The sequence below is a fragment of the Xenopus laevis genome, chromosome 9_10L (genome assembly GCF_017654675.1).
Source record: "Xenopus laevis strain J_2021 chromosome 9_10L, Xenopus_laevis_v10.1, whole genome shotgun sequence".
Lineage (NCBI taxonomy): Eukaryota > Metazoa > Chordata > Amphibia > Anura > Pipidae > Xenopus > Xenopus laevis.
Genome location: NC_054387.1, coordinates 25,101,117 through 25,128,804, shown reverse-complemented (window position 1 = coordinate 25,128,804; position 27,688 = coordinate 25,101,117). Strand labels below are relative to the sequence as shown.

Genomic DNA, 27,688 nt, shown 5'->3' with positions numbered 1-27,688 from the left:
ACCGGCTCGGCCGCCATGTTGCTGTCCCGCCAGACACCGCACAGAGCCGGGTCAGTTAAAATTCTCCTGGCTGTGTAGGGGTCCAAGTCACCAGGACCGATAATAGGTACCGGTAGCTTCCTTCCGGTTTCTTCTCAAATCCGTGACCCCCCTTACCCTGCATCTTCCGCCACACACAAGATGGCCGCCGCCAAAAGTCGGGCAAAGCCCCCGGTTCTCTTCCCGTGGTGCATTGCGTGCGGCAATTGAAGCTGATGTGGAATTCAGGTGAGTGAGGGGCAGTTAGTGCCGAAGCCTGGGGGGCATAGCTTCACTTGTGCCCGTGATCGGGGTAAATAAAGCACTTCTTCTCCTTACAGGGGGAAATGACAGCACTGCTGCCCTCAAGTGGGGCAAATAAACGTTCTTCCCCCTAAGACCAGAATAAATACTCAGCATTTGCCAGTTAGTTGGCTAGATAACATATGGGGTAAAGATAAGCACTTTTGGCCCATGAGGGGGATTATATAACATCACCTCTTTTACTAAGAAGGGTAACTGATAGAATCTCTGCTCCCTAGTGGGTTAAACAGAAGCAGGGTGTTCCAGGCTGTGGCAGAGGAGGAAGGGGCATTAGTTACCTGTGCTGGTGCCCAGCATGGCATTTGGTTGGTATAACTAGGGCACTGCAGTATGAGGACCTGGTGCAGGTGCCTGAGAGATGGAGATTGGTGCTGCCATAAGACACAATCTTATATAGCTTCCTCCCCACGTGCAGTGATTCCTGCGGCATCCGATTACCCAGACATGTGCCCAATCTGCTCAGTAATTCCATTGGTGTTTCCCACAGGTGCCCAACATGTACACCCTGCTGTCCGGCCTGTATAAGTACATGTTCCAGAAGGAGGAGTACTGCATCCTCATCCTGGGCCTCGACAATGCTGGAAAAACGGTGAGTGCGGCTGCCTGGCTTTGTGGGGCATGGCCAGCATTTTATTTGCCCAAAGACTGTGCAAGTAACTCCCTCCACTCTAGGGGAAATTGGGGAAGGGAACAGTGCCACCCTTGTAACAAAGGGGCAGATATATGGATATAGGCTTGTACTGGATGTCCCACTATGTGTGTAGCAAATGAACATTCGCTGTAAGCCTCTCACTTACATTTTCTCACCCTAGACCTTCCTGGAACAGATGAAAATCCAGTTCAGCCGTAACTACAAGGGAATGAACTTGTCCAAGATCACAACCACAGTTGGGCTGAACAGTAAGTTGTTCCTGGTGACTGCCAGCTAAACCGTGATTTGTCAACTATACATATGGGAGGGACATGCCATACTGTTAGGTGGCTCCCCAACCCTTTTTACCAGTGAGCCACGTTCAGATATAGAGAAAGTTGGAGAGCAACATAAGCATGCAAAAAGTTCATTGGGGTGCCATATTTAGGGTGTTATTGGCTATAATAGCTCCTGCGTGGACTGGCATCCTGCAGGAGTCTGTCGTTGGCAGTACTCATGGTTTTTATGCAACTAAAGAAGCAGGAATTCAAAAATAAGCACTTGCTTTAAGGCCACTGGGAGCAACATCCAAGGGGTCGGAGAGCAACATGTCGCTCAAAAGACATTGATTGGGGATCACTGCCTTAGACAATACACTATGAGGGTAAAGCTGTTGTGTGCCCAGAGAATTCCGTTTCTGCATATTTGTTTTAATACAAATGAGAGGGAGGTGCCAAATTGTTTCCCTTAGACAGTACAGTATTAGGGTATGCTGCTGGGGCCTTGGGGGACTTACCGACCCTATGTGTATTGCAGTTGGTACCATTGATGTGGGGAAGGTGCGGCTGATGTTCTGGGACCTGGGAGGGCAGGAAGAACTGCAGGCACTGTGGGATAAGGTGAGTCACTGTAGAAGAGGGTGGGTTTGTCTGTACGGGAGACCCAATTTCCTGTGGAACCTACATTGACCCTGCTTTCTCCCAGTATTATGCGGAGTCGCACGGGGTGATCTACGTCATTGATTCCACAGATGAAACGCGCCTCTCAGAATCTAAACACGCCTTTGGTAAGTCTCTAAGGACATGCCCCTGTGTCTGTCCTTTAATTGATACTGTTACAGCCAACACCTCTCAGCCGCATTTGACACTGTAGATCACCCTCTCCTCCTCCAGTCCCTCCAGTCGCTTGGCCTTCGTGACACAGCCCTGTCCTGGTTCTCTTCTTACATCACCAATCGTTCCTTCAGTGTCTCCTACAATGGAGTATCATCTTCTCCCCTACCTCTTTCTGTTGGAGTTCCTCAAGGCTCTGTCCTGGGACCATTACTATTCTCCCTCTATACTTCCTCCCTTGGCAAATTAATAAATTCGTATGGTTTCCACTACCACCTCTATGCTGACGATACTCAAATCTATCTCTCATCTCCTGATCTCAACCCAGAACTCCTAACTCGCGTCTCCTCCTGCCTGTCCGCTATCTCTACCTGGATGTCGCAACGCTACCTTAAATTAAACCTCTCTAAAACTGAAATGGTTCTCTTTCCTCCAAGAAACACCAGTAGCATCCCCGAAGTATCCATCATAGTTACCAATTCCACTATCACCCCCTCTCCCCAGGCCCGGTGCCTTGGGGTTATCCTAGATTCTGCCCTGTCATTCACTCCTCATATCCAGTCACTTATTAAATCATGTCACTTCCACCTAAGGAACATATCCAAAATACGATCATTTATCACCCAAGACGCTGCCAAAATTCTTATTCACTCTCTCATCATATCGCGTCTAGACTACTGTAACTCTCTTTTAATTGGCCTCCCCCTCCAGAGACTGTCACCTCTCCAGTCCATAATGAACACTGCTGCAAGGCTCATACACCTCAGCAACCGCTCATCCTCTGCCTCGCCATTCTGTCAATCCCTGCACTGGCTTCCGTTACCTTTCAGAATCAAATTCAAATTAATGACACTGACTTTCAAAGCACTTCACAACTCTGCTCCACCCTACATCTCTGAACTCATCTCTATATACTCACCCACTCGCTTACTTCGCTCCTCTACTGACCTGCTACTCAACTCTTCTCTCATTACCTCCTCACATGCTCGCATTCAAGACTTTGGAAGGGCTGCACCCCTCCTCTGGAACGCTCTCCCACGATCTGTCCGACTTTCTCCCAACCTTTCTGCTTTCAAAAAATCTCTGAAAACGCACTTCTTTCGAGAAGCCTACCCTCACTCTGCTTAACTACCAAACGCAACACCACATACAACACCACATTTCTCACCCACTTACTTCGATCTTGCCCACTCCCACACCTTGTGTATTACTCCCTTCCCTTTAGACTGTATGCCTATGCATAGGGCCTTCCTCACCTCTTTGTACCTGTATTGATTGTGATGTTTGTTACTCCATATATTCTATGTATGTAATTCATGTGATGTAGTTGTATAATCACAGTTACTTTACAGTGCTACGCAATATGTTGGCGCTATATAAATACATGTTAATAATAATAATAATAATAATAATAACACTGTGTACCTATGTACAGCTCTCAATCCCTCTTAAGGCATGAAGCAGCACCCCCATACATGGTTTTGTGCACTGAAACCCCTTCCAAAGTCTCGGTGGCACATGCTAATAAGTGTGGGTAGTAACTATGGGAAAGGGCTGCTATCTGTGTATGGAACCAGGGACCATGGCTACATTTTAACCCCTTGTGTCTTCTCAGAGCGTATGATCAGCAGCGAGTCCTTGGAGGGAGTTCCTATCCTGGTTCTGGCTAACAAGCAGGATGTGGAGGTACATAATAGGAACTGCCCCACACCCACAATTCTTCTCTTGTGCTCTACATCTGCCACCAAGAACTTTGTGTAACTTTTTTTCACCCCACCTTCCCCCTTTTTGTTACTGTGGTGCTTATAGATGTCATCAGAGGGATCAGGTTTGTGCCCCTCCATCCCATGACCCTACCCCACCCTGGAAATTATTTAGATAAAGTGGAGTCTATGGGAGATGGCGTTTCTGTCATTCAGAGCTTTTTGGATAATAGGGTTTCCAGATGCTGGATCACAGATGTGATACCTGTACTTACAGATAAATCATAATTTTCATGGGCTTTAACAGCATTTGTTACAGGTCTTCCTCCAGTATCACACCTGATTTGGAATTCAGTGTCCTTCTGCTTTTCCAAACCAGACCCACTAGGCTCCTTGCACTTGGGGGATGAGACCCTGCGTTCAGGCTTGGTACCCTTATAATCAGATAATTGGAGACTTTCAACACAGAACCTGACTGATTTGTGAGTATTCAGCCAGTACCCCACCCAGTGCAGGATTCAATGCCCTGTAACTCCCCAATCAGTTTTTTTTTATGCCTCTGCCTCTATTGCAGGTATAGCAGAGATATCCAGTGTGCAGCCCTGTAGCTGTGTGCCTGAGGATGCTGGGAGTGGTAGTCAAACAACAGTTGGAGAGAAGCTGCCTGGAAAATGTCCCCTATCAGATCCACTAAATCAGATATTTAGTGTAGGTAAAGCTTTAAGGGTAACTTCGCTATATATGATTTGTTTTGCCAGTGATGGGTATAGGGGCACGGTGTTTTGCCTGTGGTATATTTCGAGGGCACTGTGTGGGTGCTAGGATTAATTGTTTGTTTTTTCCATCCTGGGCTTTCTTACCCATGTCAAGCTTTAGGATGGGCCTTTCACCTTAATAGATAACATGAGCTTGTCCTGTGACTTTCGTGGTACAATCATGCTTGATGCCCAGAGCTCTGGGGGTGGCACAGAAAGAAGAAAAAGGTGAACATCACCCCTTCTATTATATTGCATAGAAACCCTGAAAAGATATTGACCCTGTGTCTATCAGCCCCATCACTTAATTATTAACCAATGAAATTGCATATCATTACCCATTCTAACAAACCCCCTGCCACAAATATTGACCCCGTGTATTTCAGCCCCATGATGTTCATATTAACCAATGAATTCCCAGAGCAGTACCTATTCTAAAAAAACCTGCATAGATATAAAACCATACAGATCTTTAAGACTCTATCAATACCACTGCTGAGTTATATCCCACCCTGCCCTGCACCTGCACATTTCAGCAGCCCCTCCGCAGTATTAAATCACACTATTTGGTCCGTTACCTTGATCAGAATGAGGCACAGGAGCACCTTCCCTCCCTCAATATTTGCCCATAGAGATTCAAGAAAAACACAGAGACATATTTATGGGGAAACCTGTTCGTGGGAACAGGATTTATTCAAATTAAAAGTCAATTGGGTTCGGGCATCCTTAACAGCTGATGATCCAGAAGAAGGCAAAAACCATAGAGTGCTTCGGCAATCTGCACTAAAGGGAAAATTCCTTCCTGACTCCAAATGGCAATCGGTATTGCTCCCTGGATCATGGCTTTAAATGTATGTTTGAGAGGGAGGGTGCATGTATGTGCATGTGTGAGTGCTTATGTGAGTACTAATGTGGGTGCATGATAAGCGGGTAGGGGTGGGTGGCAAGGGTAAGGGGGGGTGAGAGTGAGGGCAAGGGGTGGGGTAAGAAGAGGGTGGGTGAAAGCAAGGGTAAGGGGTGGGGGGTGAGAAGAGGGAGTTCAAGCGAGGGTGGGGGGGTGAGAAGAGGGAGTTCAAGCAAGGGTAAGGGGTGGGGGTGAGAGGAGGGGGGTGAAAGTGAGGGTAAGGGGTGGGGGGGTGAGAGGATCGGGTAAAGCAAGGGTAAGGGGTGGGGGGTGAGAGGAGGGTGTGTTAAAGTGAGGGGTAAGGGTTGGGGGTGAAAGCAAGGGTAAGGTGAGAGGAGACGGGTTAAAGTAAGAGTAAGGGGTGGGGGTGAGAGGAGGTGGTGAAAGTGAGGGTAAGGGGAGGAGGGGTGAGAGGAGGGTGGGTTAAAGTGAGGGTAAGGGTTGGGGTGAGAGTAGGGGGTGTAAGCAAGGGTAAGGTGAGGGGGTGAGAGGAGACGGGTTAAAGTAAGAGTAAGGGGAGGGGGGGAGAAAGTGAGGGTAAGGGGTGGAGGGGTGAAAGCCAGGGCAAGGGGTGGAGGGTGAGAGGAGGGGTGAAAGCGAGGGAAAGGGGGGTAAAAGTAGGGGAGTGAAAGCGAGGGTAAGGGGTAGTGGGTTAGAGGAGGGGTGAAAGAGAGGGTATTTGGAGGGGGTGAGAGGGGGTGAAAGCGAGGGTAAGGGGTGGGGGTGAAAGAGAGAGTATGGGGAGGGGGTGAAAGCAAAGGGGGGGTAAGAATCGGGCGGTTGAAAGCGAGGGAAAGGGGTGGAGGGGTGAGAGGAGTGGGTGAGAGTGAGGGTAAGTGGTGGGGGACGTGAGAGGAGGGAGATGAGAGCCAGGCTAAGGGGGGGGGGTGAGAGAGCAAGGGAAAGAGGTACAGGGTTGAGAGAAGGTGTGAGAGCGAGGGTAAGGAGTGGGGAGGTCAGGGGAGGATGGTGAAAGCAAAGGTAAGGGGTGAGTTGGTGTAAAAAGGTGGGAGCAAGGATAAGAGGTGGGGGGTAAGAGGAGGGCTGAGAGCAAGTATAAGGGGTGAGAGGAGAGTGGTGAAAGGGGTAGGTGGGTGAGAGGAGGGGTAAGAGCAAGGGTAAGCTGTGGGGTGGCAGTGAGGGAGGATGAATGGGTAAGGGGGGTTTAGAAGAAGGGCAACAATACATGCTAACAATTTTAATCCATGAAACCATGTTACAAAATCAATGTCCACTATCTCCTCTACCTCCGTGTCTTCTATCTCATCCACCTGATTCACCTCCATGTCCTCTACCCCATCCAATACATCCACCTCCATGTCCTCCACCTCATCCACTACATCCACCTCCATGTCCTCCACCTCATCCACTACATCACCTCCATGTCCTCCGCCTCATCCACTACATCCACCTCCATGTCCTCCACCTCATCCACTACATCCACCTCCATGTCCTCCGCCTCATCCACTACATCCACCTCCATGTCCTCCACCTCATCCACTACATCCACCTCCATGTCCTCCACCTCATCCACTACATCCACCTCCATGTCCTCCACCTCATCCACTACATCCACCTCCATGTCCTCCACCTCATCCACTACATCCACCTCCATGTCCTCCACCTCATCCACTACATCCACCTCCATGTCCTCCACCTCATCCACTACATCCACCTCCATGTCCTCCACCTCATCCACTACGTCTACATCCATCTCCATGTCCTCTACCCTGTCCACCTTATGGAGGGCCATCTCAACTCCCCACTCTCTACACTCCACTCCCTACTCCCCACTCACCTACTCTCTACACTACACTATCTACTCTCCACAAACCACTCCCCCACTCTCCTCGCCCCCTTCTCTCCCACTATTCCTACTTACCAGCACAGCCTGTACAGATGGAATATATCAAGCAAGGTTGGCTCTCCTAGAAAGAGAAAGGAAGAAGGTGGAATTACTTCTACTGTAACTTTTAGTCATTTTTTATTATTGAAGGTTTTTGATTTATTTAGCATTTTATTCAGCAGCTCAATTTGCATCTTAAGCAATCTGGTAACTAGGGTCCAAATTACCCTAGCAACCTGCCTTTATTTGAATAAGAGACTGGAATATGAATAGGAGAGGGCCTGAATAGAAGGATCATTAATAAAAAGTAACAATAACAATAAATTAGTAACCTTACAGATCATTGGTTTTTTAGAAGGGAGTCAGCGACGCCCATTTGAAAGCTGCAAAGAGGGGGAAGAAAAAGGCAAATAATTCTAAAACTATAAAAATTAAATATTGAAAAACCAATTGAAAAGTTGCTTAGAATTCACCATTCTATGACATAATAAAAGTTACTTTAACGGTGAACCACCCCTTAAATAAAGCACCAACAGATTGATACAGGTTTAGATACAAAGTTACCAAAAACTGATACAAGATGCATATCTCTATTGATGGACAGATGTTGCTGATAATCTGTATGTCTGCACTTGGTACCTGCACATTGTAAATAAAGTCCCCCAATGACAATATTAATAACATTGTCCCCTTTAATATCCCATAAAAAGTCCCCCATGATATACCCCCAACTTACTCCAATAAATTCCTGTCTGGGTCACTGAAAAATCTCTGACAAAATCTTTCTCTAAACTTGTAGCTACTCTCTGTCTCTCCAACAGTCAACTGTCCCAACTGTCACTGCTGTCTGCTCCTCAGGGAGTGAAATGCTGGGGTTTTCCAACAGTAACAGTCCCGCCCACTAGGAGCCCCAAATATATCAGAACAGTGTATTGAAACTTAATACATTTAGATAAGTGTGTTCAATTAATGGAATAAAGAGAATCTACAACATACTTTTGGAACTTTTATCCCCCCCCCCCGCACACACACCCAAATGTAAAACTGTCTACTTTTCCCCGGCATTCATACTATCTCTGGCTCCCATTAGGGTTGCCACCTTTTCTGGAAAAAATTACGAGCCTTCCTACATATTTATCTTTTTTCCCTATTAATAACATTGAGATCAATCATCATTTTTACTGGCCAGGTGGCAACCCTAGCTCTCATCAAGCTGAAACATGAGGCTGCCAACCTCTGTATTGTGTGATATACATGCCAAGTCATATTTCTATCCATGGGCAGATGTAGTCTGTATGTCTGTGTTTGGTACCTACACTTTGTAAGTATCCCCTGATAACATTAATAAAATTGTCCCCTAATATCCCATAGAAAAGCTCCCCCATGATATACCCCCAACTTACTCCAATAAATAGTTGCCTGGGTCACTGAAAAATCTCCTGCAAACTCTCTCTCTAAATCACTAGCTCCTCTGTCTCTCCAAATCTCCCAACTGTCACTGCTGTCTGATCCTCAGGGAGTGAAATGCTGGGGTTACTAATAGTAACAGTCCCGCCCACTAGGAGCCCCAAGCATATTATTGGTTAAGAACTCAGAGGGACAGTTAAAAAAAGCAGTGGATGGAAACCTAATAAATTTAGATAGCTTTGTTCAATTAATGGAATGTTAATAACTTTGTCCCCTTTAATATCCAATAGAAAAGCCCCCCATGATATACCCCTAACTTACTCCAATAAATTCCTGCCTGGGTCAGCTGAAAATTCTCTCTCTCTAAACTTGTAGCTACTCTCTGTCTCTCCAACAGTCAACTGTCCCAACTGTCACTGCTGTCTGCTACTCAGGGAGTGAAATGCTGGGGTTGCCAACAGTAACAGTCCCACTCACTAGGAGCCCCAAATATATCAGAACGCAGTTAAAAGAAGCAGTGTATTGAAACTTAATACATTTAGATAAGTGTGTTCAATTAATGGAATAAAGAGAATCTGCAACATACTTTTGGAACTTTTATCCCCCCCCCACACACACACACACACACACAAATATGAAACTGTCTACTTCTCCCCGGCATTCATTCTATCTCTGGCTCCCACAAGCTGAAGCATGTAGCTGCCAACCTCTGTATTGTGTGTTATACATGCCAACTCATATCTCTATCCATGGGCAGATGTTGCTGTTAGTCTGTATCTCTGTGCTTGGTACCTACACTTTGTAAATAAAGTCCCCTGATAACATTAATAACATTGTCCCCTTTAATATCTCATAGAAAACCTCCCCCATGAAATACCCCCAACTTACTCCAATAAATAGCTGCCTGGGTCACTGAAAAATCTCCTGCAAACTCTCTCTCTAAATCACTAGCTGCTCTGTCTCTCCAAATCTCCAAACTGTCACTGATGTCTGATCCTCAGGGAGTGAAATGCTGAGGTTGCTAATAGTAACAGTCCCGCCCACTAGGAGCCCCAAGCAGATTATTGGTTAAGAACTCAGAGGGACAGTTAAAACAAGCAGTGGATGGAAACCTAATAAATTTAGATAGCTGTGTTAATGGAATATTAATAAGATTGCCCCACATGATATACCCTTAACTTACTCCAATAAATGGCTGCCTGGGTCACTGAAAAATCTCCTGAAAACTCTTTCTAAATCACTAGCTGATCTGTCTCTCCCAATCTCCCAACTCTCACTGCTCACAGTGAAAAGCTGGGGTTGCCAACAGTAACAGTCCCGCCCACTAGGAGCCCCAATCAGAAGCACAGTTAAAAGCATCAATGGCAGAAAACCTTTTGAAATGCATGAACTAAATACAGAGAATGGGAAATATAAAAGTGGTATAGGTATAAACTGATTGGTTTACCCAGGTTGAGGTTAGAAGTCTAGAACAGGGGGTTGCAGATAATTTTCTGGATGGAATTGAGCCTTCAACCCCAGTTCTGCAGGGCAGCAGTGCTCCTCATATACACTATATTCATTTCTGATTCTGATCCATGATGTCAGGGGACAGGGTTAAGCTCACAAGCAAGATATACCCCAGCTAGATGAGCTACATACTGGTATAGAAGCAGCTATTTTCTAGGTTTGCTCATAGCCGATACTTAGACATATGCATACCTCCCAACATTTTGGAAATAAAAAGAGGGACAAAAAAGTTGGCGCATGTAACATGGCAAAATTGTGTTTGACCACGCATGTTTTTGTGGCCACGCCCCTAATTACCATGTTCATTTTACAAAATTTGCCAGGTTACGAAAGTTTTCAATTTTTACAGTTATTACAGTTTTGCTAATGAAGGTGAATTGCCCTTTAAGCTGTGAGTCTAACTTTTCCCAAGGGACCTGTTATCTTATATTACAATTGCTTATTTGCTTATCTAGAAATTGTTACAAAAGTATCTTATCTTCTGCTGTGGCTGTTCTGGGCTCTCTGCCAAAAGCTGATTAAGTTAGAATCTTTGTTTATTTTTCTGGCTGTTCAGTGCAGAGAAAAACGGGTCTTTCCAGTACAAATGAGGGACTGCAGGTTGAGCTGTCAAAAGAGGGACTGTCCCTCTAAAAATGGGACATTTGGGAGGTATGCATATGTAGGGTGAGGTTTTTCTAAACCCCAGGGATTGAGTTGGCCAGCTAGGCTGGGTCCTTTTTTCCCAGAGTAGGACCTTTTTTCCCCAGAGGGGAACTGAAAGGTTAGGCTCAGGATTAGGCAGAGTTTAGGATTAGGGAGTTGCTGGGAGTAAGAACTCCTTGCCCAGGCCATCTATAACAGCTTATAGTAACAAAGCAAATATTAATATAGCAGCAATAAAATATATCATGCAGAGTCTTGTAACAGGAGCAGTGGGACAGGGGCCACACTGTGCCACCTAGTGACAGTTTTAGAGCTCCTAAAGGGACATTATTGCAGTAGAACTAGAACTAAGCTGATGAAGAGAATGGATGGTATCCGGTGTGGCCAAATTGGGGTTGTTCATAGTTACATGATAACTATGTATAAATATACTAGGGGGACCATACAATAAACTCTCTGATGATTTATTCACCAGTATATCCTTCCAGCAGACACAAGGGACCCACTGAGATTAGATGAAAGGACATTCCATCTTAACATTTGGGAAGGGTTTGTTACTGTGAGAGCTGTGAAGTTGTGGAATTCTCTCCCAGAATCAGTTGTAATGGCAGATTTATCAGATAGCTTTGAGAAAGGGTGGGATGACTTTTTAGCAAGTGAGAAAATATAAGGTTACTGACATTAGCTCAGTACAGGTTGATCCAGGGACTGGTCCGATTGCCCCCATATGTAAAAATTCACTAAGTTTTCCCAGGAGCAGTAAACTCTACCTGCTGATTGGTTGCAATGGGTTACTGCCCTGGGCAAACATAATGCCTTTTATTACATAACCCCATTGGAACCAAGAAGGAATTTAATTCTCTCTCGACTGGAAATAAAAATGGCTCTGGACATTTGGTTTTAACCTCCTTCTGGATCATGTAGCACTTAGGGAGCCTTTATCTGGTTCCTATTGTAACTGCGTTTAGCATTGGTGTTTTGAAATGTAACAAAAAAAATTGTGATTGGTCATTTTTATCACAGGCACTGATTAAACAGAGCTGGATTTCCAGTTCTCAGGCAAGAGTCTTTTTTAAGTTCTCTGCCAAACCCCTCACTCTTCTTTGTACTTTGGGTGCCTCCCTTTCTCGGATTGCTTAGTTGATTGACAAGTCACCAAAGCTCTTTCAGCCAATATGATGGCGACGATTTCTGTTCCTCTAGAGGCCCCTGTTCCCATCTAACATGCTTCTCACTACATCTTTAATGCAATACAATTTGTAGTTGTTACTGTACTTCAATGAAAGCCAAGTGCAAAAATACTGCAGTACTTATCTGGGAAGCTGCAGTAGGAATAGAGATGGAGGGATCCCTAATGTGGGGGAACATCTAATGTATATGTCCATACAGCCCTTTAGCTACTTTTTAGCAACCAATAAGAAAATGGGACCATGGACCCTTGATAAAGAGAAAATCTGCATATCAGACTACTAAATGCAGGCCCCCTTTTCTCCCACTTGCAATAGTTCCCCTTTAATCTTTTCTCCTGGTTTTCATATGGTCTATCATTCATTAGGGATATGTCTTGCCCAAAATACAAGCTGCAAGTGAGACACAGGAGAGAAGCATCCAAAGAGCAACCAGTAGTACAGAGTCCATATCTAAAAAAGCAATATGTGAAATCATTGCTGCTAATCAATGGAGGGAACCTGATACTCATTTAACGTCAGACAATAAATAGAAATAACATGTTAGCACTACAAATACACACAAATATGTGGATAGTAGGCACAAGTCATTTTACAGTACAATAGTTACCATCCCACCCACATAATCCACAACTGAAATACACTCAAGGCTAAGTACAGGGGACTAACCAGGGAAAGGAATCCCTTTTAATGTTGCAGGTTAAAAAACAGGGCCTGATTTACTAAGTAGCACTAATTCCTCCATGTAACAGAGTTGCGTCATATACTGTCAAACCAGACAGAAGGACTTGGTTTATCTGGACAATAATGTTTAGTAGTGAAAGGCTCTGGGAGTAGAATGAGGATCTTCTGGCTTAGACCAAAGATGGGAAAGTCTGGATGTATAAAAACTGTAGGCCTTGAGAAGCGGAAGATCCTGTAGGAAAGGGGCAGGCAGAGTGGGCTAAAAGAGTAAGGAATAAATAGAGTCACACATGCAGGATCTCCAGACCCTTTGTAATAAACAGCAATCCAGTCAAGCTGGGTGCTTGTCCACTGCACATTGATTTCTTTCTCTGCTGTGTATGCCAATATGGGACCCTCAATGGATCTTGGCATCTGCTGAATATCCCAGATTAGGGCCTGATGATCATCGTCATGGTAGAATGGCAACAAGGCAATTCCATGTATAATACCCCAGAATTAATATTAGAATGGCACAGTGGCAATTCCATGTATAATAGCCCCAGAATTCATAGTAGAATGGCACAGAGGCAATTCCATGTATAATACCCCCAGAATTCACATTAGAATGGCAAAGAGGCAATTCCATTTATAATACCCCCAGAATTCATATTAGAATGGCACAGAGGCAATTCCATGTATAATACCCCCCAGAATTAATATTAGAATGGCACAGAGGCAATTCCATGTATAATACCCCCCAGAATTCATATTGGAATGAAAAAGAGGCAATTCCATGTATAATACCCCAGAATTCATAGTAAAATGGCACAGAGTCAATTCCATGTATAATACCCCCCAGAATTAATAGTAGAATGGCATAGTGGCAGATTCACAAATGATACCCACTGAACACTTTTTTTTATGTACAACTGCCTCAGCCAGTGTCGAACTGGCCCACCGGGATACCAGGAAAACTCCCGGGGGGTCCAGGTGTTAGTGGGCCCTCTTGTTTCTAAACATTTGGCCTATTTCATGGTCATTCCCTATTTCTTTTTGGGGGAAAATGCTTAATAATGGGACAATATTGTAAGTATATATAAAAAAGTAGGAAAATAAAGAGGTTGAGTGAGAAGAGGAGGAATAATAGTTTGGAACGGTCCACTGTCTTAGGTTTTTCGGTGAGCCCAAGGTCTAAGGCTTTCTGGTGGTCCTCTGGCATCCCAGTCCGACACTGTCTTCCCTACAGTTGCCCAAAGCACAGGGAGCATGTGCTGGGCCACTGACACTTCTAACAAAATCCAAGATCCCAACTTTTATCATGATCAGGATCAAAAGGAAAAAAAACCAAAAACAATCTTTTAGGGTTGCAGAAACTTCCTTACTACATTTTCCCATCCTCCACAAGTAATTTTAATGTAATATAGCTCTATATACAATATAGCTAACGACCACAATCTTCTAATGAACCACGAGAGATGTTTATCCGGCTATCTAGTTGTTTTACATTTCCTAGCAACCTGTGTGCGTGCCCTCCAATTCGTCCAATTGCATCCAATCGGAGCGTTCGGTGACGTCAAGTGGGGCGATTGGTCTGTTTGACGGCGTTCTCTATTTAACCTGGTAACGAAGGTATGGAGTGTTTGTGTTATGCTGCATGGGTTGGGTTTGTTTCCTCGTCCGGGATGCTGACTATAGAAGGATGTGGGGTGCAGGGGATAGTGGGTGCTGACTGGGTCCTGTAAGGATATAGGATGCAGACTGGGTTATAGAAGGACAGTGTTGAATGGGTTATCTAAGGATATGGGATGCAGCCTGGATTCTGTAAAGATATGGGGTTCTGACTAGGATATATATAATGATATGGGGTGCTGACTGGCTTATATAAGGATAGGGGGTGCTGATTGGGACATTTAATGATATGGGTTGCTGACTGGGTTATATAAGGATAGGGGATGCAGACTGAGTACTATAAGGATATGGTGTTGTGACTAGGATATATATAAGGATAGAGGGTGCTGACTGGGTTCTGTAAGCATATGGGATGCAGACTGGGTTATATAAGTATATGGGGTACTGACTGGGTTATTTAAGGGTATGGGTTGCTGACTGGGTTATATAAGGATAGGGGATGCAGACTGGGTTCTGTTAAGATATAGGGTTCTGACTAGGATATACATATAAGTATATGGGGTGCTGACTGGGTCCTGTAAGCATATGGGATGCAGACTGGGTTATATAAGTATATGGGGTACTGACTGGGTTATTTATGGATATGGGTTGCTGATTGGGACGTTTAATGATATGGGTTGCTGACTCGGTTATCTAAGGATATGGGATGCAGCCTAGGTTCTGTAAGGATATGGGGTTCTAACTAGGATATATTTAAGGATATGGGGTGTTGACTGGGTTATATAAGGATACGGGCTGCTGACTGGGTTCTGTAAGCATATGGGATGCAGACTGGCTTATATAAGGATATGGGGTGCAGAGTGGGTTATAGAAGGATAGGGGCTGCTGACTGGGTTACATAAGGATAGTGTTGAATGGGTAATATAAGGATAGGGGGTGCTGACTTGGTTCTGTAAGAATATGGGATGCAGACTGGGTTATTTAAGGATATGGGGTGCTGAATGGGTTATTTAAGGATATGGGTTGCTGCTTGGGACATATAATGATAAAGGGTGCTGACTGGGTTATATAAGGATAGTACTGACTCGGTTATATAAGGATATGGGATGCAGACTGTGTTCCGTAAGGATATGGGGTTCTGACTAGGATATATATAATGATATGGGGTGCTGACTGGGTTATATAAGCAAATGGGATGCTGACTGGAATATACAAGCATATGGGCTGCTTACTGGCATATACATAAATATGGGGTGCCGCCTGGATAATACAGGGATATGGTATTCTGGGTGGGATATTTAGAGTAAACACGTACGAGGGCTATTTCAGGGATGTGTAGAGGGAATAGGAGAATTGCTGGTATAATCCCCTGTCAGTCCCAGTAATGCCCAGTTTGGCATCATCTTCTCACAGGTGCAGTGCAATGGTGAGACAGTTTCCTGTAAGTGGCCCAGTTGCTATGGCAGACATGCTGGATCCCTACACCTTTGATGCCCCTTCTACATACATTAACTTTAGTTCTTTCCATGAGGATCACAATGCTGACTCCTGGTTCGGTGAGATTCCTTGGGGATCTAGAATGGGAGGGGCGTAGAGTCAAGTATTGGCTGGGAATTGGGTTGGGGGGATCTGTATATTGAATGTGATGAAGTGTTTGGCATGAGTGCTGCTGGAGGTGCAGACTATCCCCTGGGTGAGCCTTCCCCTGGCTGTTTGAGTGCACCCTTGTTTCATTCTTTGTCTGAGGGTTAGAACTCTCCGTGTGGCAGCCTCTCTAGGGCCTTGACTCCTCCCTCACATTTGCATAGCTCAGATTTTCTTTGCTCAGACTCCCTGAGTTGCTTAACATTTGGGCAGGCTCCCTACACCAACATACTTATATGTTGTAAGGAGGGACTCTATAAGCACCTGTATTGTAGATCCTTTTAGCTGTTAACTCCTGTGTGTGCCATGTCCTTTGTTTCTGATTTCCAGTGCCCACGTGTGCCCTTTATTTTCTAATAGGAGCATTGCTAGGTGCATAGCTGTACCTTTCTCTCTACCTAAACACATCTGGGCCCCTCATCTCATTCTGGAGCTTCCTCTCTTCTGCCATTTTTATTTGTACATTTAGGCCCTCTTGATCTCTGTTGGTTTTCTCTAATAATCCCCACTTGCTCTACCCCACTCTCCAATCATTCTGCTCTTTCCATGTCTTCTCTTTACAGTACTGCTGCCTGCATATAGGACTTACTTGTGTAGGAAGGGCTACCAATACAAAAATAGCCCTGAACCAAGAAATTAAGTTAAAAAAAACTGACACAGCCACTGAGAAATTATCTTCATTCAGTTGATGATGCCTTCCAAGGTTGTTTCCATGTCCTACAGCGTGGGAACATCTACTCTATAGTCTGCCCATTCTGATTGGTTACCAAGGATATAAGGGTCACCCCTAATGTCTTTATTGTAACCTAGCTCCAAATGCATGATGTAATTGAGTGCCAGTGGCATGGGCTCCTGGGCTACTTCGCTAATAGTAGTTGTCTGACTTTTAGGTTCAAGCCCCACTTGGAGGTCAGGGCCCTTTGGACATAAGATTTGATATATAAAACATTGGTGAATTGGGCATTCGCCCATAGTTCCAGCAACATAAGTGCTCACTTCCAGACCTCACTCTCTGATCTTCTAGATATTCCTGGAAGCTTAACATAAAATCAAATGGGCATTCACCCCCTAACTGGACATCTATCCAAGTGGCTTGGTGGACTTGGCCTGAGGACCAGTTTATACCACATATGTAATCTGTTGCCAATTTTTGTTCTGCAGACAGAGTGACCAATGCACTTAATACTCCCCCAAACCAGAGGCCACACTTTGAAACTTTTGCTGTGAATTCTGGTAAGTGACAAATAAATGTGTTTCTGCTGGGAGTGTAAGGGACCCCAATGCTGATACAGTGCAGCATGAATATATTAGCATGTTCTAAAGAAGCAGCCTTACAATTGGCAGGGGGCATTAGGCTGCTCCAGTTAAACAAGTCTGTTTCCTTTAACAGAACACAAGCGCAAGGTGTTGACAACCCTTTCAAAGGAGGCAGTCTCCAAGAGTACTACACATTTTTGTGATGTGAAATCTCCGTCAATGCGGTAAGTTGATTTTTTTTTTTTTTTTTTGGGCTTGGGGACAATGCTGTGTACCTGTGTCACAGTAGTGTGCTTTATCTGTCATATTTTACAGATTCATTAGAAACTCTAGACACTGGATGAATAGAATAAGCAGCAGATGTTTTTGTTTGGGGGGGAAAGGATGTGGGGTTGTGCACAGATCTTGATTAAGATTATAAGACTACACCTGTTTAAAGGAACAGTAACATCAAAAAAGTGTTTTAAAGTAATACAAATATAATGCAGTGTTGCCCTGCACTGGTAACACTGCTGTGTTTGCTTCAGAACCACTACTATTGTTTATATAAATTAGGGAGGCACCAAATCCAGGATTGAGTTTGGGATTCGGCCTTTTTCAGCAGGATTCGTATTCGGCCGAATCTATCGCAAAGGATTTGGGGGTTCGGCCGAATCCAAAATAGTGGATTCGGTGCATCCCTAATATAAATAAGCTGCTGTGTAGCAATGGGGGAGTAACCTGAGAAAAGGCTCAGGTTACACAACAGATAGCAAATATACTCTGTAGAACAGGGGTCAGCAACCTTTACTATCAAAAGAGCCATTTTGCCCCCTCTTCCACTAAAGAAAAATAGTCTGGAACTACAAAACATAACACAGTTTATAAACTTTTAAAAGTTGTAACCTTTTTTTAATGTTAACTGTTACAACAACAGAATACAACAAACAGAAGTGCAGTGTGTATGTGTAGGCCTACTTTGAAATAAATTAAACACTGAATAGCCCTATTAAATGCTACTGTTCTCATCTGTTTAATGTGACTTCTGTTTCTGAAGCTCCATGATGATTTTCCCTCTGTTGTCTTGTGTGTCTTGTCTTGAGTGTGTGACCGTGGTACGGACCATGATGAATCATATTGCTGTGGCTCGGTCTTGCCTGTCACTCCTGGGACGTCTGTACAGCCCTCGCACCTGCTGGCGGCTTCCTGAGTGTTCTACCGCGGTAAGCTGACCGTTAGCTTACCGCGGTCGCACACTCAAGAAGCCACCAGCAGGTGTGAGGGCTGTATAGACGACGTGACAAGCAAAGCCGCAGGATAAAGAGCCGCATGAGGCTCCGGAGCCTCGGGTTGCCTACCCCTGCTGTAGAACATAATGGTGTTATCTGTTATCCACTATTTAACGGTTGTGCCATATAGCCTTTTTTCAATCTCCACCCTTGCTTTACAGCAGTTCGTTTATATAAACTATAGTAGTGTTTCTGAAGCAAACAGATCAGTTTTACCAGTGCAGGGCAACAGTACACGATATTTTCATTACTTTAAAACACTTAAATTTTTTGGTGTTACTTAAAGGCCTACATTTCGAACACTAAAAGTGTTCCTGCACTAAAAAGATTATACAATGAGAAGCAGTGGGTACTGGCACACAAGCACTTCTCATTTTGCTGCTCCTTCTGTTGTTTACTTCTCTTTTAAAGGACTAATTTTCCTTTGGCGTTTTCTCTGCTTTTGATTTTTTCTTTCCTCTTTCTGTCCCATGTTTTTTAACACACTCCCTCTTCATATAGGTTCTGCTATGCCATTATTTATCCATCTGTACCCTATTTTTTTTCCTTTAGATAAAGCAGCGTTTTTACATATATTTTGTTTTATGTTTTGAAACCTGTAATGTTTAAGGGGTTAAGTTTCCTTTCAATACAGCGAAATCCGATTTCTGCTATGCCATGTTATCTTGCTTTTCTCACCTATCCTCATTTCTCCCTCCAACAGATCAACCAGGCTCATGTCCAGGAAGCATCGGGAAAAGCTTCTCATAAAAATGAGAGAGTCAGATCTTGAGAATGAGCCACCACAGGCTGACTCCCCGCTGTGCAAACTAAAGGGGTATGTATGGCTACTGAAACTTCATCAGCCCCAGTCAGGGCTGCCATTAGAAATCACGGGGCCCCGTACAACAAAATTTTTGGGGCCCCCTGGGCCCCGCCCACACTGACGACCAAGCTCCACCCCATATCCCGCCCACTCCACATCGCAGTGGTAGTTGATGCCCTTTTCAAGCCCTGGACTATACACATCCTAATGAACAAACATATGTCCGGTAAATAGTAGCATGAATACAGAGGCATGTTTTTGCCCTGGGGGGTGTTATGTAAATACTAAATATTAATGGTAGGGATGCACCAAATCCACTATTTGGGATTCTGCCCAATGCCTGGTGAAAGATTTGACCAAATACCGAACCAAATCCTAATTTGCATATGCAAATTAGAATCAGGGAAGGAAAAAGAGGTAAAAAGATCATCTTCTGTGACGATTTCCCTACCCGTCCTTAATTTATATATGCAAATTAGGATTTGGGTCCGGCCAAGCACAAGGATTCGGCCGAGTCCGTCTGAAAATCCTGGTCAAATCCCGAACCGAATCCTGGATTCGCTGCATCCCTAATTAATGGCCTATTATGCCTTGTAAAAATGGTAAATAAGATAAATATACCTTGTAATAAAATTTAAGTGAACTATTTTCTTGATTCTGTCTGGTACCTTCCATCAGACTATTGCACATGTTGCCATGTTAGTCATGCAACGTCCAAGGGGGCTTGTATGTTCCGCTGCAGCAAGAGGTCAACCATCTTCTCCACTGTCATCTTATAGTGATCGGCAGTAAGAGCCAAAGAGTTTGGATTTCTAGACTTGACTCCAAAACGGCACATTGAAGAGAATTTGGATGCAGATTTTTCTCCAAATTGGCTAGCAGTCAGGTGTCACTCGGGCAAAGGTTTTTTTCAACCACTCCCAACCCTTGGTTGCTATGTAATACTGACCCTGAACAGTTTATTTGTACAATTGTGTACTGAGGATTTCATGTCATTACACTGAGGCTGTTTTGGCAATTCTGCTACGTTTCCATGTAAATTGTTATTATATGGCACAATCACCTGTCGCTGCTGAGGTCAGAGCAACAGTAGTTTATGGAATGACTAAATAACCAGCACAGTGTCCAGCAAAATAGAGGCAATGGATAGAACAGGGCATGGGCAAAAAGCTGCAGAGGCCGCATCCTAAGTCCAAAGCAGCTGGAAGGTGTGTGGGACCCCTGATTGGGGCAATCGTCTGGGACAGAACAGTCGTCCGTCACCCTTGGAGATGTATGTACAATTTCAGTATTTCCCTGTTAATAAGAGACTGGTTACACAGATCCTGATGGGAGCTGCTACTAGTTATGCAGAGCCCTTGCAGACAAATGGAGTCTGCTCCTGTATGAATACACTATATATTATAATGACGAGTCCCCCGCAACTGCTTAAGGAGCTGAGGCTACTGAGGATTATTCAAGTAGGGAATGCATATCTTCTCTATGGACAGCTGAAATATCTCAAGTGGTTTCAAATCAAAGTATAAGAGCTCCCAGTAAGACGCCAATATTATCCTAGCCTCCGTTGTGCTTCACTTGTGTGCAGTCTCTAATCCCAAGGGGAACTAATCTGTAAATAAATCTCGGGGTGATGGGCAACTGTACATTCCCAGACGATGGACTCCAATCAGGGTTCCCACACACATTCCAGCTGCTTGTCATTTCTGATGCAACCTCTTTTAGCCTGCCCAAGCCCTGAGTTCAATCCATTGCCCCTTTTCCTGGGCACTTGTACTGGTTAGTTAGTCCCCACACAAACTACTTGTGGTCTTATCTCTGCTCCAGTTAAACAACAGTGACAGGCAATCGGTTGCACTATATTGGTGAGGGGTGGATAAGGAGAGTGGAACAAGACCTGTTTACAAGAAAAAAAATAGCCAAATCATCAAAATGGCTCCATTGTGTTTGCCATGAAATGCTCCGTAGTTAGGGTTGCCACCTGGCCGGTAAAAATGATGCTTGATGCCAATGTTATTTATGGGAAAAAAGAGAAAAAATAGGAAGGGCGGTATTTTTTTCCAGAAAAGGTGGCAACCCTATCCGTAGTATTTATCCTATGGGCTGAATAATGGGTTCAGGGTACAAATATCACATTAAGCAACTGAACTGCAGCCTTGTGCCTTTATATTGTCACAGAACCCCTCGAATATCCTTATAATTTACATTAGGGTGTTACATTATCCCTATGAGTGATACTCGGATTTCCCAGTGCAACTCCACCTCTGCATATTAATAGGCTCCATAGGGAAGTTGTTTGTCTAATACAGCAGGTATGGATATAAATTATTTATTTGCCCTCAGGAAATGCCCCACAGCATAAAGAGGAAAGTGTAAATCTTTATTGGTACTGTAGAGAGCACAAAGGCCAACACAGCCACTGGTCTGATCGTTATCCACTAAAAACATTCATATCAGTATATGTTATGAGAATCAATATTGCAGCGAATAGGAAAAAAGTGCACCCCCCATCAGAATTGTGTGTCCATTTAGTAGAATTGGGACCAGACAAGTGATATGAGGGAATCAGGGATGTATCAGTCTGTCTCTCCCAGGAAGGAAACTGTGCCGGGAGGGTGAGAGAGAGGCCCGACTATCCCAATGGGAACCCCCATACTGATAACCCCTAAAGTGCCTGTGAATTAGTCGGCCTTACAAAAACAGCACAGACTACACAGTTACTACAACTGCTAACGATTTATAAAGCTCAATCTTATTCTGCACCTTTGCACAAATTGGGTTCTAATCTAAGTATATCCCAGAAGTCTCTGAGCCAATTTATTTTCTTGCAGTATATTTCTTGCTAGCTGGGGGTACCAATTTAGAAGTGACACAATTGCAGACCCCACAAGCAGAGAACCCGTGCTCAGCTGGAGACTCAGGGATCCCAATTTCTTGCAGCTGCAGAACAGAAACTATCAGGGTCACACTCATTGAACATTTGGGTATGGCAGCAGTGGGTCACAGGATACAACAAGTTTAGCTTTGTTCATTAAGCTTTGCACGGTTAAAGCAGACCCTACAGTTGGGGAACCAGGAGTTCAAATTTAGAATCTATTAAATTTACTCTGGACGCAGAGATTGGAGGAACCAGCAGGAGATTACAGAATATAGCAGATCTCTGTACATCGGACTGCACCAGGGTTCAATAATACAGTTGCAGAATATTCCAAAATGTACTCAGAATTCTAGATAGCAGGCAAAACTGATATTCATCCACTGGCAATTCCTCTACATTTGGCAGCAGTCTGCTCAGTTCTGTTTTCACCTGGATTGAATTAGATGCTTTTCTTGACACTTCACGGTGCTTTGTGTGTGCAAACTCCAAATGTTCTCCTATAACCCCTTCCCCCAACAAGTGCCTTGCTTTACTTCACCCTGCAAGGTGCCCCCCCCCACCTTCTGTGGTACCGAGGGCAAAAATGTTACTGGCCTATGTTGTGGAGGGCTGATAATATGTTAGTGTTGGCCACTCCCCTTTTAAACCACACCCACAGTAAACCACACCCATGTTACCACAAGAACGTTTAAGATCATATCCACATTAACGTTGGTAGCACACCAAAAATCCAAATGGTTGGTGCTCACTGTGCTGGAGAGGCATTATGGTGTAATGCAAGACAGTTCCTATCCTCTGAAAGGACCATCCCTGTAGTGGAAAAAAAATGATAATTTGGTAGTGAGCTGGTTTCTAAGGAAATGACCTAGTAACCTCTAGTGGTGTTTGATGAAGTACAAGGAAAAGATAGAAATGAGTCCAATCTCTAAAGATAAAGCTAAACACTGTCCGATAAAAAGACCCTCATGGTAAGTTTGGATCCTAACAAGGGATAGAATCCAGTTTTCTAAGAGAAAGAAACCCCACCAAATAGTTAATACTGTATCTATACCAAGTTAACTCAAACCTTAAATTGCAAAACTCAGGTAATTAATATTGATAATAATAATTAATAAAGAGGTGCTGTCTAATAATTTAAGTAAAGTGCTAGTGCAAATAAATAGTGTGAAATCAATCAGCCACAAAGACTGATGATAAAAAATAATTGATTACTGCTAAATCAAAAGGGTATATTAACCCACCAATAGATTCCAATACCACCCCTTAATCAATAAATTCATTCATTAATTAATTAGTAAGGGGCAATTATTCAAATAGAATTAGCAAATTAATATTGCAATTAAGTTCCACCAGTAAAGTGCAGTGCAATAAATAGGCTAAAAAATTAGACTTGGTTAATTAATTAACTAGTTAAAAAGGAGTAATTAAAAATTGACCAAAAATTCCATATGGGTTAAAAAGTCATCCGTTCACAATCCATAGATAGAGTTCATAGAAAATTGAAAATATAGAGGGTGGAGTTGTCCCAAAATCTAACTGCCTATTTTTGTTTTTAAGGCCTGGGACACCACAAAGTAAAGGCAGGACAGGGTAACCGGAGCTGTGGCCTTGTAACTTAACTTGCCCTATCAATTAAAAGAGGCTAAATTACCCTAAAAAGCCACAAACCCACGGGCCCCTTAGAACAGAAGGAAGATGGAAGAGGTGGTAAGACAAGAGGATTAGACCAGAATTCCAGCATCAAATATATTGTAACCAGTTTTTTTTCCTTAAGGGAAATATTTCTTCCGAATATTATCTTAGGAGACCAATTTTCAAAAGAACGCACCGAACATTCCTTCTCTGGGAACTGCCATATTGTTTCCCTTAGACACAGTACACATTGGGGTTCCCTATACACATGACTCATTATGTACCTTCCTGAGGATGAGGGGGAATCTGACAGAGAAACCAGTATTTACATAAAAGAGGAGAGGGCTGCTCAAAGGTGGGGGGCTGGTGGAAAAGCAGAGAGGATAGTGGGAGGAAAAGGCAATCAAGCGAAAGCAGCAGGGACAGTCCTTCCATACCGAAACCAGAGGAGAGTGAGAGGCACAGGCGGCAACGCAGGAGAGGTATCCAGGGGCGGCAAACAGCCGCTCCTGGTACCTTTAAGAGCCGAATTTCCAGTTATTAAACCAGAAATTCGGCATTACTATTGTGAAAGAGCGCAATTGCGCTTGTCGCAATAGTGGTCCTGCCGGCGAGGGGGGCGGCATTGAAGGGACCGCCTCAGGCGGTGCATTAATTAGAATCTGCGCTGGAGAGGCATTATGATCCTTCTGCTATGGCATCATCATACCCTCACCAGCTGCACTATGGGGGGGGCATGCCCCGGCAATATCTACATCCAAGGGCTATGGTAAGCAATGTCTCGCAGGCTAATTACCAACTCTTTAAGGGCTACCATCCTTACTCACGGTAAAGGCTTAGGGACAGTCCATTTACTGGAAAATAAAAAGCTTAAATAACAGCGTTCTAACCCTGCCTGCATATCTGGGCAGGCTCACTTACGGTCAGTTCTCTCAGTGCACACGGGGAGGGGGGAGAGGGGCTGTGCCCCCCCCTCTAGCAACTGTGTAGCCTCAAGCGACTGATTAGTCCAACCTATTATGTTAATGACTAAAAGGGAAACTGCTCAGCTTGCTAGATAGGCTAATGTGAGCCTTTTACAGTATGCACTGCTTTTAGCACTTAAAGGGGAAGTAAACCCCTTATTATATACTAAGGGGTAAGTAAAAAGTTAGGGGCATTTGCCCTGGGGTAGCAGCTAGGCTGGGGGGGGACGAGGGATGGGGGTCTATGTAGGGTAGGGTCGGCCCCAGGGATGCATGTGCCTCTGAGGAGTTCGTAGCCTGGTCTTGGTTATGGAGCACTTCGATTTCCAGAACTGCAACTTGGAGATCCTGTACAGCAAACCCAAAGCTACAGCTCTAACTCAGATAGAGCAGAACTGGGAACCTCCTCTTTACTATACAGACGTTGATGTTATATGGTTGGAGAGCTGAGGTAAAGATGCCCCAATTACCATCCCCGGTGCTGTGTTCCTGAAGCATCGAACAGTAACCCAGCCAATTTCAGACATTCCCGGGGTCCCCATATCCCACCCCACTTTGCCAGAATGAGCACCCCATCACAGGAGGGTGAGTGTCTGTACCCCCAAGGACAATACCCCATGGGGTACATGCCCCAGATGAGACCTGGCCTCCCAGATGGTAGGGTTATCCCTCAGGAAACTGTCTCTTTCCCATTTAAATTTGAGCAGCCATCCTCCAAGGCCCCGACACTTTGCACTGCCTATGGACCCTCGCATGGTGAGACCACCAGACTCAGTGTACAATGGGAGGAATACGTTTGGCTCCATGATGGACAGTCTGGAGATGGTAGCCATGCAGAAACTTTCATCCCTTGCTGGTCCTCCAAGCTCTGCTTACCTCTCACCTCTAGGGCCCACACCCTATCCACCTCCTGGGGCACCTGGAACAACAAATGGGGGAAGACATTTACCAACCCCTTGCCTTGGATAGAACGCATATAGCTGTTCCAGGAGAGAAAGGTAGGTATTACTTGTGCCTGGCCCATTCTCTATTCATATCTACTTTCAATTAGAGCAATAGAGCTAGATCAACTTGCAGCCAATCAGAGCCCGGAGATTAGAATTCTGGCAAATATAACCTATTAGAGTTGCTAATCATTATATTTGTGTTTTATTACCAGGGGAATCCCAAACTCAAGGCTCCTCCCGTGCAAACCCTTCCGCTGAGAGCTGTGAAGATATGGAATTCTCTCCCTGAATCAGTTGTACAGGCTGATACATTAGATAGCTTTTAAGAAGGGGTTGGATGGCTTTTTAGCAAGTAAGGGAATACACAGTTATGGGAAATAGCTCATAGTCCAAGTTGATCCAGGGACTAGTCTGATTGCCATTTTGGAGTCAGGAAGGAATTTTTCCCCCTCTAAGGCAAATTGTAGAGGCTTCAGATGGGTTTTTTTTTGCCTTCCTCTGGATCAACTGGCAGATAGGTAGTTAATAAAAAAAATAAAAAAAGGTTGAACTCGATGGGCATGTGTCTTTTTTCAACCTTACTTACTATGTTACTATGTTACTATGATGAATGGGGATGTCTGTGGGGATTCTCCTGTGCCCCAAGCCCCCTCCAAGCCAAGGAAATCCAGCCAGTGGCACCTTCAGAGATCACGAAAAGCCATGAGGTCTCACAGATGGCACCCAGGATGTTCCTACTGCAGCCAGCCTGGCACCCCACCAGGGCCCAAATAATGCTATGAACGACAGTGAGTGAATATTTCAAAAGCTATGCAAAAATAAATAATGACAACCAATTGAAAAGTTGGCTTAGAATTAGGCAATCTATAACATACTTAAAGGTGACCCACCCTTTTGCAGGGACACTGTAACCTTAGACATTGTTAGTATCTATAATAATCTGTTTGTCTGTTGTGAGCTCTGAGATGTAGGCATTTTCACCACAAACTAGAGGGCGCCCCTACTCCATTATAATGCTGCTGTTTTTTACCAAATCTGGATCATACAAACCCTTGATCTTTTCATTTCCCAGGGTATTTGGGCCCCTTCTGAACAATAAATAGGGGAGGGGCTTACAGTATTAATATTGGGCTCCGCTGAAACTGAATGTTTTCTTATGTAATCCCTCTCTTTATCCTTTGTGGTTACCTAATGGAAATACAGGTATGGGACCTGTTATCCAGAATGCTCGGGACCTGGGGTTTTATTGGATAAGGGATCTTTCCATAATTTGGATCTTCATACCTTAAGTCTACTAGAAAATCATGTAAACATGAAATAAACCCAACAGGCTGGTTTTGCTTTCAATAAGGATTAATTATATTTTATGGTGGCCATTCACAGGCAGATTAAAGCAGTGATGTTGGTCTTTTAGACCAATTTGGCAGTTTATCTGCCCGTGTATGGGGGCTTCTGACGGGTCTTCCCGATCGATAGCTGGCCACGATGTCGATTGGGAAGGTTTAATTTTTCAGGCGATCAACACGTCAGAGCCCATTGCTCCTCGTTGTAATCCAATCGTTCAAAACAAACGAGAGGATCTTATAGTGTATGGCCAGCTTTAGTTGGGCTCAAGTACAAGCTACTGTTTTATTATTACAGAGAAAAAGGACATTTTTGAAATTATTTAGATAAAGTGGAGTCTATGGGAGATGGCGTTTCTGTCATTCAGAGCTTTTTGGATAATAGGGTTTCCAGATGCTGGATCACAGATGTAATACCTGTACTTACAGATAAATCATAATTTTCATGGGCTTTTACAGCATTTGTTACAGGTCTTCCTCCAGTATCACACCTGATTTGGAATTCAGTGTCCTTCTGCTTTTCCAAACCAGACCCACTAGGCTCCTTGCACTTGGGGGATGAGACCCTGCGTTCAGGCTTGGTACCCTTATAATCAGATAATTGGAGACTTTCAAC

The 27,688-nt window shown here is 44.2% G+C and overlaps 1 protein-coding gene across 14 annotated transcripts; it reads left to right on the top strand.

Annotated features, from left to right (window-relative positions):
* On the top strand, positions 1-26,059 carry LOC108706032 (ADP-ribosylation factor-related protein 1-like). 14 transcript variants are annotated; one of them, XM_041576846.1, is made up of 12 exons: positions 1-267; positions 830-931; positions 1,155-1,242; positions 1,790-1,872; positions 1,958-2,039; positions 3,701-3,771; positions 4,168-4,270; positions 4,363-4,771; positions 14,221-14,336; positions 15,750-15,892; positions 17,142-17,461; positions 19,209-19,957. In XM_041576846.1, exons 2-7 carry the CDS (start codon positions 839-841, stop codon positions 4,174-4,176), a joined length of 426 nt encoding a protein of 141 aa, XP_041432780.1. In that variant the 5' UTR covers positions 1-267; positions 830-838; the 3' UTR covers positions 4,177-4,270; positions 4,363-4,771; positions 14,221-14,336; positions 15,750-15,892; positions 17,142-17,461; positions 19,209-19,957. The 14 variants fall into 14 exon arrangements, with proteins under 14 accessions (XP_041432780.1, XP_041432779.1, XP_041432781.1 ...); XM_041576845.1 differs by having other exon boundaries at positions 4,168-4,771; XM_041576847.1 differs by lacking the exon at positions 15,750-15,892 and having other exon boundaries at positions 4,168-4,771.
* Positions 26,060-27,688: the final 1,629 nt, after the last annotated feature.